Genomic DNA, 19154 nt, shown 5'->3' on the forward strand with positions numbered 1-19154 from the left:
GGCCGGGGGGGGGCAACTCTTCCCCCTCCAGCTCTCCATCAGAGAGAAGCTGGTCGTCATCAGCCCATTCCCTGACACCTCTCCTCCACGGATCCGTCCGATCCTCAATTTAAGCCATCCCAGTTGGTGGCCGTCACTGTGGCAGGGAGTTCCGTTGTTTAACTGTGCTGCTTGAAGGAGGACTTTCCTTTTATCAACCCTGAGTTTTCCAACGGTCAGTTTCATTGGATGTGCACGAGTTCTAGTGTTCAGAGAGAGGGAGGAAAACTTCTCCCTATCCACTCTCTCTGTGCCATGCACAGTTTCTTAAAGTGCTGTCGCAGGGGTCAACAAGGTTTATCTTGCCTGGGCCAGATCAGTCCCGCAGAAATCCCGCTGTGGTTCTGGATTGCACCTGTGCGTGAGCCTGCAATTTTCGGCATCTGTGCAGATGTGATTTTTGGCACCACGGAAGCAAGTCCCCGCACCGTGCTGCTTTAGCGCAGCGCACGAGTGGGCAGCTTGGTTCGGGGGCGGCTCGTGGGCCAGTCAAACAACCTCCATGGGCAGCTTCCGGCCCATGGGCCTTAGGTTGCTGACCCCTGTGCTATCATGTCACCTCAAAGGGCTCATCCACACCGCTGTTTGCCCCACCACTTTTCCCTGGGGAACTCATGGTTTACCGCTGAATCGGACCAAATGGAAATTGGGTTTTATGCGGATTGCTGTTTGTTCTGATTCAGCACTAGAGAATGGGTTTCCCCGGGGAAAGCTGCAGGGCAAATGCAAAGCCTCTCAGACCCATTCATTCTAGGCATAGGAAAAGTGGAAATGTGCCCTTAATTCACCTTTCCTCTAAACTGAAAAGTCCCAAACACTGCAACATTTCTTCATGCCAGCACTGAGGTCCAGCTCTGAGGGCCTTCTGGCAGCTCCCTCCCTGCGAGAAGTGAGGTTACAGGGAACCAGGCAGAGGGCCTTCTCGGTGGTGGCGCCCGCCCTGTGGAACGCCCTCCCATCAGATGTCAAGGAAGTAAACAACTACCTGACTTTGAGAAGACATCTGAAGGCAGCCCTCTACAGGGAAGAATTTAATGTTTGATGTTTTATAGTGTTTTTAATATTCTGTTGGGAGCCGCCCAGAGTGGCTGGGGAGTCCCGGCCAGCCGGGCAGGGTATAAGTAATAAATTATTGTTATTATATTATTATTTCTTCACTCCATTCCCTCGGCCATTTCAGCTGCCCTTCTCTGAACCTTTTCCAAGTCTATTGTATCCTTTTCGAGGCGAGACAACCAGAACTGCGCACAGCATTCCAAATGGGGTTGCACCATAGACCTCTGCTTCTCTGCTCCTGCCCTATACCATAATCTTTGTTGGAAGCCACCCAGAGTGGCTGGGGAAACCCAGCCAGGTGGGCAGGGCAGAATTGTTAAATTGTTAAATTGTTAAATTGTTAAATTGTTAAAAATTGTTAAATTGTTTAATTGTTTAATTGTTTAATTGTCAAATTGTCAAATTGTCAAATTATTAAATTATCAAATTATTAAATTATTAAACTATCGAACTATCGAACTATCGAACTATCGAATTATTGAATTATTGAATTATTGAATTATTGAATTATTGAATTATTGAATTATTGAATTATTGAATTATTGAATTATTGAATTACTGAATTACTGAATTATTGAATTATTATTATGCCACCGGGGTTGGATCAGGAGCTAAAAGAGGAGTTCTGAGATCCCAGGTAAGAAGAGAGTCCAGTCGACTGCAAGTTGAGCAGCAACCCTCGTACCTTGAGAGCTTTGAGGACGGTGGCCCCTTCGAACTTCTCGTTGGGTGTGTGGGGTGATGTCTTCCCCCGGTACCCATCTCCAGCCAGCAGAATTCCCTGAAACAGAAAAAGGATATCAGGATTATTCCAATATGTTGATGCAACATTGGACTTTCCAGCTTCTGAGCTTAAAGAATGACACCAAGGGATTCCATCCACTTGGAAGGTCATTGCAAACCCCAGAGAGATGAATGGGAGATTCTGTAGGGAGCAACCAGCCTTTCCCATGGGGCGCAAGCTGCAGAATGTCTAGGGCAGGGGTTCCTAGAGTGGGAAGTGCTGCCCCCTGGAGGCTGGAGGTGTTACTGTGAATTGCATTGCATTTATACAACTGGGTTTTTTAAAGGATATTGTCCTATGTATGGATGTTCCATTATTTTATCCCTTTGTTCTACACAGCCCTGTGCTCTTTTGACACTGGGCAGAACGTCAATTTCTTCAGCAAATATTCAGAAAGCTGCTGCCACACCATTTGGCAAAGGTAGGTGGGCGCTGGGTGCCAAAACACCTGCAGACCATTAAGTTAGGGCAGGCTGGCTTTGCTGCAAAAATCTGCAAGCCTTAAAGCCCCACGAGACTTTTAGTCATCAGTCGCAGCCAAGGCAACAAACATCCTCACTCCATGCCCCAGTTGTGGACAGAAGAACAGAAATAATTTGCATTCCTGTGCATGCCCCCAACTTCTCTTGCACCCTGAGTCACCAGTTACTCACATTGGCGACCCGGTGCAACTCCTGACACTCGTCCTCTGTGATCACGTTGTCCAGCAGCACCCTCTGGGTCCCGTTCAGCTGCTCTGAGTTGTACACAAATTTTACATCGCTGAAGAGGAGGGGACCACCTGGGAAGAGACAGAGCGAGAGAGATGGGAAATCACTTTGCAAGAGGAGTTCGCTTTTGCTTCTCTCAACCCTCAGATACTTAGCTGGGAGCGGCTTACGCAGAGGAGCAAGGCAAAGGCCATGAGCCATTCAACTGACTCGGATGCCTTTTTGGGGATTCCTGCACGGCAGGGGGTTGGACTAGATGACCCCAGGGGTACCTTCCAACTCTAACGTTCTACGATTCATACAGGGCCCTCAGCCATCACTGAGCCAAGCAATTTTCCTCCTCTGCAAACAATGCCAGAACACCTGTAGTTTTCAGTAACAGACCAAGATCTGAATCACACGCTTCAGAACTTGATGATGATGATGGTGGTGTTGGTGATGATAGGCTTTCACATCGTGAGGATCAGCCCACAAAAGCATCAGTGAAAGTCAGCAGGAGGCTCAAGCACAGCTGTGGCTGGACCAGAGTTGCATTGTTGCTGGATGATGCTCTCACCGTAGCTTAAATCTAATAATAGAGTTGTAGGCTTGGAAGGGGCTCCAAATGTCATCTAGTTTAGGCCCCTTGCAATGCAGGAATAACATCTAAGGAAACCTTGACAGATGGCCGCCCAACCCCTGCTTAAAAATCTCCAAGGAAGGAGAGTCCACAACCTCCTGAGGGAGACTGTTCCACTGTCAAACAGCTCCTATGGTCAAAAAGTTCTTCCTGATGTTTATTTGAAATCTCCTTTCTTGTAAGTTAAAGCTGTTGGTTCAAATCCTCTCCTCCAGAGCAGGCGAAAACAAGCTTTTTATATATATATATATATATATATATATATATATATATATATATATATATATATATATTTGCTTTCGTAGATTTTCACGGGTACAGGAATGCAGGTTTTGGTGTCTTCGGGTGTCTTCCCGTGTAAGAGTTGGGGTGTCTAGGCGACGTTTCGACGAGGTCTCACTCGTCATCTTCAGGCTGGTGCTTTCGGCTTCTTGTTACTGGAACAGAGCAGGATCTCAGTGTTTGAGTTCCTATAAATACTGTTGAGGGGTGTGGTGTATAGCCTCCAACGTTCTGGGCAGAGAGGAAGTTCCCAGGTTAGTGTGCCTTTTCTTCTTTTGTTCATTAATTACTTGAGGGATATCTTGAGTGATTTCTTGAGTGATATTCTGAGTACCACTTAGGAGGGTCATTAGGTGTGGATTAGTTGCTAAAGCTTTCGTGTCTTGACCTCTTGAGCTTGTGAAGAGTTTTTCTGAGAAGATGGCTGTACTGCACTTAGTTGTGCTCTGGCTTGGCTTCGTGTATAGGGGCGAGCTGTGGTTTTGTGCCCTGTGCCAGCCAGATCTGTGTAGGGATTGCAAACCCAGACCCTCTCCACAGATAAATTACAGACACCATCCAGTAGCCAAACCATAGTGGCACCTCCGGATGCTGCACCCCCCTGCAATCCCTACACAGATCTGGCTGGCACAGGGCACAAAACCACAGCTCGCCCCTATACACGAAGCCAAGCCAGAGCACAACTAAGTGCAGTACAGCCATCTTCTCAGAAAAACTCTTCACAAGCTCAAGAGGTCAAGACACGAAAGCTTTAGCAACTAATCCACACCTAATGACCCTCCTAAGTGGTACTCAGAATATCACTCAAGAAATCACTCAAGATATCCCTCAAGTAATTAATGAACAAAAGAAGAAAAGGCACACTAACCTGGGAACTTCCTCTCTGCCCAGAACGTTGGAGGCTATACACCACACCCCTCAACAGTATTTATAGGAACTCAAACACTGAGATCCTGCTCTGTTCCAGTAACAAGAAGCCGAAAGCACCAGCCTGAAGATGACGAGTGAGACCTCGTCGAAACGTCGCCTAGACACCCCAACTCTTACACGGGAAGACACCCGAAGACACCAAAACCTGCATATATATATATATATATAATTTTTTATTAGTTTTTTAACATATCATTTTCAACAATAAGTAAACATACTTTTATATCTTATACACTGGGAGCCAGTGTAGGTCTTTCAAGACTGCTGTTATGTGGTCTCGGTGGCCGCTCCCAGTCACCAGTCTAGCTGCCGCATTCTGGATTAGTTGTAGTTTCCGGGTCACCTTCAAAGGGAGCCCCACATAGAGTGCATTGCAGTAGTCCAAGCAGGAGATAACCAAAGCATGTACCACTCTGCAGGCAGAGAGGGTCTCATCCTGTGTACCAGATGGAGCTGGGAGACAGCTGCCCTGGACGCAGAATTGACCTGTGCCTCCATGGACAGCTGTGAGTCCAGAATGACTCCCAGGCTGCACACCTGGTCCTTCAGGGGCACAGTTACCCCATTCAGGACCAGAGAGTCCTCCACACCTGCCCGCCTCCTATCCCCCAAAACAGTACTTCTGTCTTGTCAGGATTCAACCTCAATCTGTTAGGGGCCATCCATCCAAAAACTGGAACGTGTCCAGAGGAGGGCAACCAAAATGGTCAAAGGCCTGGAAACGATGCCTTATGAGGAACGGCTAAGGGAGCTGGGCATGTTTAGCCTGGAGAAGAGGAGGTTAAGGGGTGATATGATAGCCATGTTCAAATATATAAAAGGATGTCACATAGAGGAGGGAGAAAGGTTGTTTTCTGCTGCTCCAGAGAAGCGGACATGGAGCAATGGATCCAAACTACAAGAAAGAAGATTCCACCTAAACCTTAGGAAGAACTTCCTGACAGTAAGAGCTGTTTGACAGTGGAATTTGCTGCCAAGGAGTGTGGTGGAGTCTCCTACTTTGGAGGTCTTTAAGCAGAGGCTTGACAACCATATGTCAGGAGTGCTCTGATGGTGTTTCCTGTTTGGCAGGGGGTTGGACTCGATGGCCCTTGTGGTCTCTTCCAACTCTATGATTCTATGATCCTCCAACCATCTCCAGACACTCACACAGGACCTTCAATGCCTTCACTCTGGAGGATTACATCCCACGCAAATCACAGAGCAAGCTTGTCTTCCAGAGGGTAGGACCTCTGAACCAATGGATTCAAATGACAAGAACGGAGATTTCGACTACACCTTGGGAAGAACTTTCTTGCAGTAAGAGCTGTTTGACAGTGGAATAGACTCCCTGGGGCGGTGGTGGGCTCCCCTTCCTTGGAGGTCTGTAAACAGAGGTTGTATAATCATCTACCATAGATGCTTTAGCTGAGATTTCTGCCTTGCAGGGAATTGGACCAGATGATCCTCACGGTCCCTTCCAGCTCTACAATCCTATGATTCTATGATTCTGCTGTCCAGCTCTATTATTCTATGTCCAGAAAACGGGGCAGAAAGGAAGGATACTTACAAAACAGAGCCAAAAGAATTAAAAAAGAAAACAACGGCAATTAGAACAGCAGCCAGCTGGCTTTTGTGCATTTATTTACAAGGCTGCTAAATCAGCATATTGGAGGAGAGGCTTTTCCCCAGGAAAAAAATATCACTTTATGCCAAAATTGTTGAGTGGAAGACCTGGAACTGCAGCCAAGATCAGAGGCAGCAAGAGCAGGATGGGAAACTGGGGGAAGAGTTTTGGGGCTTTCTGTTTCCCCCTCTGACTTTTCAGAAAACAGATGGGTCCACATTGCCTGAAATGCTCAGCCTGGAATCTTTCAGGAGGGAGAGAACACGCACAGACAGACACACACAGAGAGATGAACACACACACACACACATACACACACAGCTAATGGACTTTTTGTACCCTGGCCAGTATAAACCATCTTCCGTTTTAGCTGAACCGCGTTGCCTTTTGTGCAGGGGTTGCAGATTTGGACAAAGATCCCAGCGTGGCCTGAAATACTCCTCAGTGTCGCTGTGGGTCTCTAGAACTTTCCATGAGGTCATGTGGGGTCTTGGGCAAAACTCTCACATAGGTGGGTGGGAAGAGGGCTGGCTTTCCTCCCCAGCAGTGTTGTGGGGTATTGCTATGGTTCAGGGTATCAATGGAGCGGGATGCAATCTGCAAAATGCACACACGCAACACACACAAGGGATTCTTGGCAATGCGCTTTTCCACATTCCAGAGATGCCCCGTCCTTGTAACGCCCACAGATGCAAGAGGAAGAGGACAGAAGCCTTTGTATGGAGGGGTGGGGGCCCTGAGGCAGTGGACACTTCTCAGCGGCCAGCTCCCATGAACCTGAGAGAGGCCTCCTGACAATTAAAGCCCTGCTTATGCACACAGTGCGTTGCTTCTCAGATCAGTGGTTTGCAAATTGGACTGCAGCGCCCCTGGAGCGCAGTGGGGTGCCCTAGCGTGGGGCAAAGAGGCAAGGAGGCAGCAGGGGGCGCTGGTGGCACAAATGACTATCAGACTTTGAAATGCTGGTGGTCCATAAGGGTGGGGAAGGTCTCTCAGGTATTGGGGGCCTAATCCTAACCCTAGCCTGTATAGTTAAAGCTATGGTTTTCCCAGTAGTGATGTACGGAAGTGAGAGCTGGACCATCAAGAAGGCTGATCGCTGAAGAATTGATGCTTTTGAGTTCTGGTGCTGGAGGAGACTCTTGAGAGTCCCATGGACTGCAAGAAGATCCAACCTCTCCATTCTGAAGGAAATCAGCCCTGAGCCCTCACTGGAAGGACAGATCCTGAAGCTGAGGCTCCAATACTTTAGCCACCTCATGAGAAGAGAAGACTCCCTGGAAAAGACCCTGATGTTGGGAAAGATGGAGGGCACAAGGAGAAGGGGACGGCAGAGGATGAGATGGTGGGACAGTGTTCTCGAAGCTACCAGCATGAGTTTGACCAAACTGCGGGAGGCAGTGGAAGACAGGAGTGCCTGGCGTGCTCTGGTCCAGGGGGTCACGAAGAGTCGGACACGACTAAATGACTAAACAACAACATGATTCCATGATTCTATGGTTCTTCTTATGTTCTTAAGCAGGTCAGCTCCACTTGGCCGGTCTTCCCACGGCTTTCAGGGCTTTCAGGGCTCCTGAAAATTGATTGAAGCTGAGCAAAACAGCCTCATCCATACAGCGCAGCGTTTCAATATAAAGGGAAGGCATTCCATTACGCTCAAAGCCACTAAAAGGAAAGCAGGCAGCTCTGCTAGTAGTAGAAAGAACTCAGAAGGGAGGTCAGCCATGAGCCAAGATGGGCTTCAGCACAGCTGCTTAACCTCCAATCATTGTCCATAATAACAGGTCTGTGTCTGGAAAGGAACCAGCCCTGTGTTTTTCTGACCGCATGCGGAATCCATGGCTGGTTATTGGGTGTTTTCTGTAGCTTGGGTGGGGTCTCTGAGTGCAATCTAGCAAATCAGCCACGCGCCACGGGAAACTCTGCGGGAGGGAAATGCACAATTGTCAGAGAGAAAGAGGCCTTTGCCCTTTTCTCAGGCGCACAAAGGGGAGCGGTTGCCTCGCCCCACCAGACGGTTTGATAGCAACCAAATAAAACAGTAAAATAAATCTGCGAGAGGAGAAGACGAAAGCCAGGCATTTGGAGACGATTGGCCTCCTTGCATGCCGGAACGAAAAAGCGAACCAGATGGGAGGAAGGTGGGACAGCCCTAAATCATGCTCAATTTGTCTAGGCTTGCAAAATTACAGGGGGGGGGGATACAGGAAGCAGGGGGAGGAATAAAGAGGATGACGCTGCGGAACTTTTCTATCAAAACTGGCTTTGCTGTCACAGCAGAATTGCACCAGAAGATGGCAAGATAAGAGCAATCTTTGGGCTTCCAGCTCCTCTGGACTTCATCTACATTACAAAGTAGCAGACGGGCTCTATCCAGGCACCACAATAAAGGGAGATCACAAACATTCAGAAGTCTTATTCACACATTACACTATATAATATAATAATAATAATAATAATATATTACACTACATTAAAGGTAAAGGTAAAGGGACTCTTGACCATTAGGTCCAGCCGTGACCGACTCTGGGGTTGCAACGCTCATCTCGCTTTACTGGCCGAGGGAGCCGGCGTACAGCTTCCGGGTCATGTGGCCAGCAGGAGTAAGCCGTTTCTTACAAATCAGAGCAGTGAACGGAAATGCCGTTTACCTTCCGCCGGAGCGGTACCTATTTATCTACTTGCACATTGACGTGCTTTTGAACTTCTAGGTTGGCAGGAGCAGGGACTGAGCAACGGGAGCTCACCCCGTTGCGGAGATTCGAACCGCCGACCTTCTGATCGGCAAGTCCTAGGCTCTGTGGTTTAACCCACAGCGCCACCCATGTCCAACACTACATTACACTAATCCAAACCTGTAAGAAACCGATCTTTTAAGGTGGCGGACAGTGTGCTAACTTGAATAAAATAGTGGGAAGGGGGTAGGTAAGCCCCACCCCACACAACTGATCACATGACACAGTACACACATCCTATTTGACAACAACACCCATTAACTTGGGGGGGGACAGCCCCCTCAAATATTTTAGACCCCTCTGCCCCTAGGAGTTGGCTCCTATGGTGATAGAACCTTTGGAACTCTCTGCCTATTGATGTCAGGCAGGTGCACTTTTCAGAGCCTGTGAGAACATTTTGGTTTTGGACAAGCTGACCCAGATATCTGGAAAGCTGGTGTGATTTTAGTCTGTTGCAGGTTTTAAGTCTTTTGGAGCATTTTAACCTTTTTTACCAACAATTTTGCAGCTTCGTTTCTTTCCTAACCTGCTTTGAGGCTCTTCAACAGTCGAGCGGCATATAAATTTTATGAAACAATAAAGGAAACCATGGCATAGCAGGAGTGGTGTGAGTTCTTAGGGAGCCGATTGCGGCTGCTTTGCTCTAGCCAAAGTTTCTCCTGCGGTTGGCAGCTGCCGGTGGACCGAATCTTACCTTCCCTGAGCTCACGGTCCAGTTTGGGCGCAGTCTTCTTTCCTACTGCCTTCCCAGAACCGTCTGCGTTGTCGCTCAGGACCCCTGAAGGAATCCTGCGGAGCAGAAGTCACAAAGGATTATGGGTGCGCAGTAACGGCGGGAGACAATTCCCCGTGACGCATTCGTTGAACACTGACATGCAGGGGGGGCACATCCTGGTGGTGAAATGAGAAGGAGCTGCCCCCCAGCACAGCAGCCCCCTCCTAAAGGCTCCCCTCCCCATAGCATTGATAATGGCAGGTTCCAGCAAGATCTCATGGAGCCTACAAGATTTTGCAAGATCCTACTGGAAGCAGACACTGCTGCTTCCGCACCAGCAGTGGAGGTGAGGAAGGGTGCCTGCAGCTGTCCTCCCCCCCCCCCTTGGTGTTTTGCCACCTGAGCTGCCTGCCTGAGCCTAGCCCATGAGTGAACCGGTCAGTTTGCATTTCTTAGTGCAGAAAGTATTGATCTGACGTGTAGAGATCTTTTCTATTCTACTTAATACAAGAGGATTCTAGAAGCTACTAGGAGCTTCTCTGTGTGAGAGAAGCAGGCAGAAGAGTCATGGTTGTTTGGGTTATACCTTCTGGGAAGCTGGTTTGAATTGATTCTCTTATCTCTTCCAATTAAGGTCATGCTAACTATAAATACAGACCAAAGAAAACCCCGTGTTGCAAAACAGAACACTCTGAATGTCGCAATAGGGTGCTCCGAGCACACCTTACTACAGTCATACCTCATGTTACGTCTGCTTCATGTTACGTTCTTTCAGGTTACGTCCTGCGGTGACCCGGAAGTACCGCTCACGCATGTGCAGAAGTGCAAAATGACGTCACGTGCATGCACAGAAGCGGCAAATCACAACCCGCACATGCACAGACGCGCCACTGCGGGTTGCACTCTTTTCATGTTGTGAACGAGCCTCCGGAAAAGATCCCGTTTGCAACCAGAGGTACCACTGTACACTGATCAGCTTACTACACTTTTAGTGATAGCTGATCCATGGCCATTTGATGTACCTTTGGGGTCTATTAATTTGCTGATGAAGATTTATGATTGAAACAGTTCATTATTCTGGAAGAACTGTCCTGTCTGCTGCTGTGCTCGTAGCACCCTAAAACCTCTGGCCTATATTTATAAATGTCATGCCACAAAACTGGCAGCCACACACAGTCATCCCCTGAAGGGAATCACCATTTGCCCTCTTCTCCCAGGCCTTGAAATACGCAACCATCTCCGAGGCAAAGGGAATCCCAAACCCCGGGACAGCCTCCCTCCTTTCTTAACTCTTCAAAAAGGCAGTTCTTCACCACAGAACTCTTCACTTCTTCCCATGGCCCAATGGTTGCCAGTGGCTTGAATTAATTAATTTTATAATTGTCAGAGCTGCTTGAAGATCCTAGCTCACAGAGGATCACGCTAGCCAGCGATCATTAAGTAAAAGTCTTTATTGAATTACAGTTTCCATTCTCACGCTGCTGCGCGCAACTCTACGTCTAGTAGCTAGATCGGCGAAGCTCCGTCTGAGTCTCCGCCCCGTGTGCACCAACTTAATATCCTAGCCTTGCTCCACCTTTTCCGCCTGACTGTCCTCCTCTGGGTCCCTCTACCCCCCGGGGCTTCTTCCTTCCGGGATTCTTCTGACGCTGACCCGGACCCTCCTGCCTCCTTGCGCCGGGCTTTAGGACCTGGTTCCCTTTCGGGGCTGCTTACTGCGCCGCCTTCCTCTGCATTTGAACTTGGCGCGCGCGCCCAACCTTCCACTTTCCTCTTAACCGTTTCTTCGCTCCCCGATGGAGGTGTGGCCACTCCTGACTCATGCCCTCCCTCCTGTGGTGAGCTGCCAGCGCTTCCCCCCTGGCTCCCTTCCTCTTCCCTGCTTCCTGGCGGTGACGCTGGTCCCGATTTCCAGCTGCTCCCCCCTGAGTCCCCTCTGGCTCTATCTTCCTGGGGTGCCCCCCTAGACTCCCCCCTTGCCCTGGCCACTGGTGCTCCTTTCTGTGAATCCTCTGATTCACTGGAAAGACTAGGAGATCTCGGGTCGTCGTCATCACTCATCTTTTCTTCTGCCTCCTCCCCTTCGCTCTCTGTTTCCTCCCTTGCCCGTGCCTCTGCTCCTAAACCCCTGACATCCATCCCCCCCTCGAAGCCCCCCATTCCCCCCTCCCCTCCTTCCGGTGCTGGAGCTGGGGGCTGCTGTTGCAAAGGGATGAACGTCGGATATCGGTCGCTTCCCGTGGCGGGCCTCCATCTGAACTCTCCCGGGTCTTCCTCCCTGCTCTCGTCGACGACGGTCACCTCCGCTTCCATCTCTGTGCCGCCGTGCTCGAAACCAGGGTCGTCCCCGAAAATGTCCATGTCCGTCTCTCCCTCACTTCCTCCTGGCGGCGTTGCTCGTCCTGAGCATTCCAGCCACTTTCTGCGGAACTGCTCCTCTGGCCTATCGTCCCACCAATACGAGGGTTCTGAGGCAGATCCCGAGGGTGACCCCTCCGGGGAACGGACGTCTCGTGTCGGTTCCTCGTCCGAGTCGAACCCCCGGAACGTGCTGGCCGAAAGCGTGGGCGTGAAAAGCCAGTCGTCGAAAAAGTCTGCTGGCATAGGTCTATGTGGGAAGAGGGCATGAAACTCGTCTTTGAGCAGAGGTTCGTCCAAGGCGTATCCCGGCACCCAGCTGTTCGCACTGGCCGGGGTGCCCTCCTTGGCGAGAAAGTATTCTACCCCCTCTTCCCCCCATCTGGAGTCCAAAATCTCCGTGACTTCGTTGATGCGCTCCTTCTGTGCCACTCCCGCGTGCCCTGTTCTGTCTCTGACCGGACTCGGCGCCGTTCCGGGTTCCTGGAACCTGTGCGGTGCCTTGTAGGGAGTGAGCACCGATCTGTGGAATACCGGATGCATTCTGGAACCCTCCGGAAGTGCCAGTCTGAAAGCTACCGGGTTGACCTGCTCTTCGACTTGGTAGGGCCCCAGTTGTTTATGCCCTAGTTTCTTCTTGGCCAACGACCTGGCCGGCACTGCGTGGGCTGCTAACCAAACCCAGTCTTCCACGTGGAGCTCTTCTCCAACCCTTCTGTGCTTGTCTGCTTGTACCTTGTATGCGTGCTTGGCCAGCTCCAGGTGGCGCCTCAGCTGATCGTGGACTTCCTGCAGCTCCGACGCGAACGCATCTGCTGTCTGCGGCTCCCCCTCCCCCATTCTTTCCAGTCCCGGGAAGGTTCTGGGGTGCCTCCCGTTGTTGGCGAAGAACGGCGTGACCCCCGTGGACACGTGCTTCGTGTTGTTGTAGGCGAACTCGGCAAGCGGCAGGTAATCCACCCACGTCGCAGGCTGTTGATTTGCATAACATCTCAGGTACTGCTGCATGATGGCATTGACCCGCTCCGCTTGCCCGTTGGTCTGCGGGTGTCTCGCCGACGCCAGGTTGATCTTGACGTTCAGGAAGCCCATCAGCTTCTGCCAGAAATTCGAGATGAACTGCCGCCCCCGGTCGGACAGAATAGACCGTGGCAGACCGTGAACCTTGAACACGTGGTCTATGAACAGTTTGGCGGTTTGCTCCGCCGTGGCCCCCTTAGCACACGGAATGAAATGCGCCATCTTGGAAAACAGGTCCACCACCACCAGCACTGCCGTCTTGCCCCTCGAGCTGGGCAGATCCGTGACAAAGTCCAGGGCCACCCTTTCCCAAGGTTCGACCGGAGTTTGCAGCGGTTCCAACAGTCCGGCCGGCGGTTTGTGCACTGGTTTGGCCCTCTGGCAGGTGTCACACCTCGCCACGTAGTCTGCGACCTCCCCTCTCATTCCAGGCCACCAGAAATCCCTGGCTACTAATTCCACCGTCTTCTCCTTGCCAAAGTGCCCGGCCGTGGGCGCGTCGTGCAGCTGCTGCAGCACCTTGGCGCGAAGGTCGTCTCCCGGCACGTAGATGGCCCCTTTACGGATGAGCAATCCATCTCGTAGCTGGAAACCGTCGGCCGCAGCCGTGCCCCTTTGCACCTCTGCCATCTTTGCTTGCGCGAAGGAGTCATCCTGCAACGCTCGTCGCACCGCCTCCAGGTCCACGGTGGCCGCGGCGCACGCCCATACTGTTGGTGCGAAGATGTGCATGGCGGCCGCTGGCGTTGCGTCCTCCAGATACTGTGGCTTACGGGAGAGGGCGTCCGCCATGATGTTAGTGTCCCCCGGGACATACTCTATGCGGAAGTCGAAGTTCGCAAAAAACTCAGCCCAACGTATCTGCCTCTGGTTTAGGAACTGTGCCGTGCGCCAGTGCTCCAGATTCTTGTGGTCCGTGCAAACCTGCACCGTGTGCTTGGCGCCGATCAGGAAGTGCCTCCACGCTTTGAACGCTGCATGAATGGCCAGCAACTCCCTGTCCCAGATGGTGTAGTTCTGCTCGGACTTGCTGAGCTTCCTGGAGTAAAACGCTGCCGGTCGCCACACCCCCTGCTGGTCCTTTTGCAGCAGGACCGCCCCCACGGCTCTGTCCGAGGCGTCTGTCTCCACCCTCATCGGCCTGCTGGGGTTGACGTGAAGCAGCTGCTCTTCCGACGCGAAGAGACGCTTGAGTGCCTGAAAGGACTGCTCCGCCTCCTCTGTCCAAACGAACTTCTTTTTCTTGGAGCTAAGCGTGTCTGTGATGGCCGCTGTCTGCATCGCGAAGCCCTTGATAAACTTGCGATAGAAGTTCGCAAAGCCGACAAACCTCTGGACCTCCTTCCGGTTGCGTGGACTCTTCCAATCCAATACCGCGCGAACCTTGGCGCTGTCCATGGCGAGCCCCTTGTCAGACAGCTTGTAGCCCAGAAAATCCACCTCCGTCACGTCAAATTGGCACTTCTCCAGCTTGGCGTAGAGCCTATGTTGCTTTAGTCTGGTCAGCACTTCCTTGACGTGTCTGTCATGCTCCTGCTGCGATTCCGAAAAGATCAGGATGTCATCTAAGAAACAGACGCACGTCTTGTAGAGAAGTCCCGCCAACACGTGATGCATGAAAGCTTGAAAAACGTGGGAGCCATTTTGCAATCCAAAGGGCATAACTCTGTATTCGTAGGTACCCAGTGGTGTGAACATGGCCGTCTTCCACTCATCTCCCTCCCGCATACGAATGAGGTTGTACGCCCCTCGCAGGTCTAACTTGGTGAACACTTTTCCCTTCCGCACCTTCGCCAGGAGGTCGTCGATTCGGGGCATGGGGAAGTCCGACGGCTTGGTCCCATTGTTTAAAATGCGATAGTCCACGACCAATCTTTTTTGGGGCGTGTCTCGCTTTTTAACAAAGAATACTGGACTGCCCCCCGCTGCCTTGGACTCTCGGATGAAACCGCGCTCCAAATTATGATCTATGAACTGTTTGAGTTCCTGCAGCTCGTCCTCTGACATGGAATACAGTTTCCCCTTAGGCAGCGCCACCCCCGGCAGCAGGTCAATCTTGCAGTCATATGGTCTGTGAGGGGGCAGCCTGTCCGCCTCCTTCTCGCAGAAAACTTCCAAAAATTCTGCGTACTTGTGGGGAATCGCTTGCAGCGTGCCTAGCAGCAGCTGTGACTCCTCTTCCTCTCCTTCCTGCCGGGGCACGATGCAGTGTTCAGCACAAAAGGAAGAGCCGAAGATCAGCTGCCTCTGGTACCAAGCCAGCGTTGGGCTGTGCTTGTCCAGCCAACTCATTCCCAATACAATGGGCGTATCCGATAGTTGAGTGACATTGAAGCTGATGATTTCTTTGTGATTTCCAAGTCGCATCGCCATGGGCGGCGTCTGCTTCACCACTTGCCCCCCTAGCAACTCCCTGCCATCCACCGTGACAACCTGCAGGGGCAGTGTGGCCGGCAGCAACTGTATAGCGTGCTTGTCGACAAAGTCCTGCCCTATAAAGTCCGCGTTGCTGCCCGAGTCAACTGTGATGGGCACGTCAGTGGTGATCCCATTGGGCAGCTGGAGAGATGCGGTGAGCCTCACCACTGGTTTGGGCGGGAGGGGGTTCACGGGCTGTAAAACCTCTGGGGACTGCGTCACTAACACGTCTGGCTGGGCCCCAGGGCCTCTTCCTCCAGCCAGACTGCGTCGTTTCCCTGCTGTGGTCCCCCTTGCTGCGGTGCTGCAGTCACCATTGCCGAGGCTGCAGTAAGCTTGTGGAGCCTCTGGGGACACTCTTTTGCCATATGCCCTGGCTCCTCACAGACGTAACACTTCCTGTTCCCTCTAGGAGGCTTCGCTTTCACTGCTGCCGGTGCTAGGGCTCTGGTTGCTGACTGAGCCCTTGCACCTCCAACCTCCATAGGTTCGGCTCCTCCTCCTGGCGGAGGCGTGGATTGCGCCCGCGCTGCTTCTCTGGGAAGGAAGGAGGGGCCCCTGGCTGGTTCGCGCTCTCCACGCCCTTCGTCCCTGCTCCACGGACGTCCTTCCAGCCTCACCCCCACTGCCAGTGCCCTCTGAACGACCTCCTGGGTGGTTCGGGGTCTCTCCCCCCTCGCGATCTCATCTTTAATCGAGTTGTGCAGCCCCTCCCAAAAGAGGTCTCTTACAGGAGCCGAATCTCTGTCCCATTCCAGGGCACTGACCAAGGCGAAAAAGCGGGCATGATACTGCCTGACGCTGGCCCTCCCTTGTCTCAGCCCATGCACCTCCTTCCGTGCAAGATCCACGTCAATACTTGATAAAAAACACCCATCCATTGCTTTAATAAAGGCATCTGCATTCTGGAGCGCCGGATCCTTATCTCTCCATAAATTGCGTAGCCATGCTTTCGCATCCCCATGCAAATGGGACATGATGAACCCCACTCTCTCTTGTTCATCTCTAAAGTCTTTATGCAGCAGTTGCAGTGCGCACAGTACGTCGGCTCTAAAGTTGGGATACTGTTGCAGGTTCCCATCGAAGTGAGAGACCAGCCCGCCTGTCCGTCTCGCCAACCCAATTCCCTCCTGCCGGGGTGTCTGCTTTGTCAGCACGTCTAACCTGACCTGGAGATCCCTGCAGGCGGCAGCTGCCTCCTCCTCTCTCTTCCTGGATGCGAGAGCCTCGGCGTTCAGTTGTGCCACTGCTTTTCTGAGTTCCTCTATCTGCTGCTCAGCCGTCATATCGTCTGCCGTTCGTGAGCTCGCTAGTAGGCACCTGTTTCTCTCCCCACCTCGAGGCTGTAGATGCCCACAATCGGGAGACGGAGCTTACTGTCAGAGCTGCTTGAAGATCCTAGCTCACAGAGGATCACGCTAGCCAGCGATCATTAAGTAAAAGTCTTTATTGAATTACAGTTTCCATTCTCACGCTGCTGCGCGCAACTCTACGTCTAGTAGCTAGATCGGCGAAGCTCCGTCTGAGTCTCCGCCCCGTGTGCACCAACTTAATATCCTAGCCTTGCTCCACCTTTTCCGCCTGACTGTCCTCCTCTGGGTCCCTCTACCCCCCGGGGCTTCTTCCTTCCGGGATTCTTCTGACGCTGACCCGGACCCTCCTGCCTCCTTGCGCCGGGCTTTAGGACCTGGTTCCCTTTCGGGGCTGCTTACTGCGCCGCCTTCCTCTGCATTTGAACTTGGCGCGCGCGCCCAACCTTCCACTTTCCTCTTAACCGTTTCTTCGCTCCCCGATGGAGGTGTGGCCACTCCTGACTCATGCCCTCCCTCCTGTGGTGAGCTGCCAGCGCTTCCCCCCTGGCTCCCTTCCTCTTCCCTGCTTCCTGGCGGTGACGCTGGTCCCGATTTCCAGCTGCTCCCCCCTGAGTCCCCTCTGGCTCTATCTTCCTGGGGTGCCCCCCTAGACTCCCCCCTTGCCCTGGCCACTGGTGCTCCTTTCTGTGAATCCTCTGATTCACTGGAAAGACTAGGAGATCTCGAGTCGTCGTCATCACTCATCTTTTCTTCTGCCTCCTCCCCTTCGCTCTCTGTTTCCTCCCTTGCCCGTGCCTCTGCTCCTAAACCCCTGACAATAATGAATGATTTTAGAGTGTTGTTTATGCTGTACTTTTGTACTGTTTTATTGCTGTTAGCTGCCCTGAGCCCGGCTTCGGCTGGGGAGGGCGGGATATAAATAAAATTTATTATTATTATTATTATTATTATTATTATTATTATTATTATGGCTACATTTTTATTTCATTGAATCAGAGAATTGTAGAGTTGGAAGGGATGCTGAGGGCCACTTCCTTCAACGCCCTGCAACGCAAGGGATGACAACTTCCGTGTGAAAAGGGGATTTAAGATTTCCTGCTCCCTGAAGACTGGCAAGATATTCTCCAGGTCCCCTGTGTGTGTGTCTGTGGCTTGAATAAAAAAAGGTGGCCCACTTGTACGGAATATTCCCCATGGATCCGTGTCTCGAATGTGGCCGCCTACCTGTGCTCATCTTGCCGAGACCCAGAGATGCTCCAGTACGTCTGAAACGAGATGAAGGTTTGTTATATTAAGGGGGGGGGGAATTCTCTCATTTGACAAGCTGGTTTATATTAAGGATACCAGACGTCCCCATTTCCCAGGGACAAGTTCCCAGATTTACAGATCAGTCCCCTGACAAAATCCTATCATTCCTAAAGGTAAAGGGACCCCTGACCATTAGGTCCAGTCGTGGCCGACTCTGGGGTTGAGGCGCTCATCTCGCTTTATTGGCTGAGGGAGCCGGCGTACAGCTTCCGGGTTATGTGCCAGCATGACTAAGCCGCTTTTGGCCAACCAGAGCAGTGCACAGAAACGGCTTTTACCTTCCTGCCGGAGCAGTGCCTATTTATCTACTTGCACTGGTGTGCTTTCGAACTGCTAGGTTGGCAGGAGCAGGGACCGAGCAACGGGAGCTCACCCCATCGTGGGGATTCGAACCGCTGACCTTCTGATTGATAAGCCCTAGGCTCTGTGGTTGAACCCACAGCGCCACCCGCGTCCCTCCTATCATTCCTACTGAAGTTGAAAAACGTCCCAACTCATTGGGAAAAAATCTGGTTACCTTAATTTATATCCATTCTGAACATATTGCCAGACAGCTCACAGACTAGCAGGTTAGCCTGAAATCCCCTTTCTTCATTTACCTGTTTAGCCAGAACCGAGGTGATGCTGTTGTCAAACTGACGTCTTCCAGCATATTCTGTGTTGCCCTCCAATATTTTCCTGGCCAGATTTTTGTCATTTGGTTTTTTATTTTTATTTTTCCGAAAGCTACAACTGCAGTGCAAGCCTGCTCTCCATCACCAGCTGACATGCTATTGAGTCCTTAAAGTGTTACTGTGCCTTTATTGAGATGAGGGAAACCCTGTGTCGGGAAATTCCTTATGTCTAATGTTTTACAATTTTTTATGCGCTATACGCTGCCCAGAGTGGCTGAGGAAACCCAGCCAGATGGGTGGGGTATAAATATAAATATAAATATAAATATAAATATAAATATAAATATAAATATAAATATAAATATAGTAATAATAATAATAATAATAATAATAATAATAATAATAATAATTTAGAAACTTCCTCCTTGCAGCTTATGCCTGGCATTACTGATAAATATTAAGTACTCCTTAGCTCCTGTTTTATTACTGTCCCCGATAGTACATTTTGTTTGAAATAACAAAATTAACAAATGAGACTGCACCCCCATCCCAGAAAGCAGCACTCTCGGGAAATAGGAACTGAGTAATTTAGGAGTAATTAAGAAGCTATGCCTCAGTAATGTCTTAGTAAGGCACATCCTGTCTGG

General features: G+C 51.1%; 1 protein-coding gene across 2 annotated transcripts in view; it reads right to left on the reverse strand.

Moving 5' to 3' along the window:
- Positions 1-19154, reverse strand: part of P3H2 (prolyl 3-hydroxylase 2) — a 121783-nt gene that overhangs the window by 12191 nt on the left and 90438 nt on the right. For both annotated transcript variants that reach the window (XM_083504134.1, XM_083504135.1), the window contains exons 7-10: positions 17810-17850; positions 9456-9550; positions 2533-2660; positions 1781-1876 (exon numbers count right to left, since the gene is read on the reverse strand). In XM_083504134.1, coding sequence (XP_083360260.1) covers positions 1781-1876; positions 2533-2660; positions 9456-9550; positions 17810-17850 — 360 coding nt within the window. The remainder of the gene's footprint in view (positions 1-1780; positions 1877-2532; positions 2661-9455; positions 9551-17809; positions 17851-19154) is intronic.

This window comes from Podarcis liolepis (genome assembly GCF_965112155.1).
Source record: "Podarcis liolepis genome assembly, chromosome: 5".
NCBI lineage: Eukaryota > Metazoa > Chordata > Lepidosauria > Squamata > Lacertidae > Podarcis > Podarcis liolepis.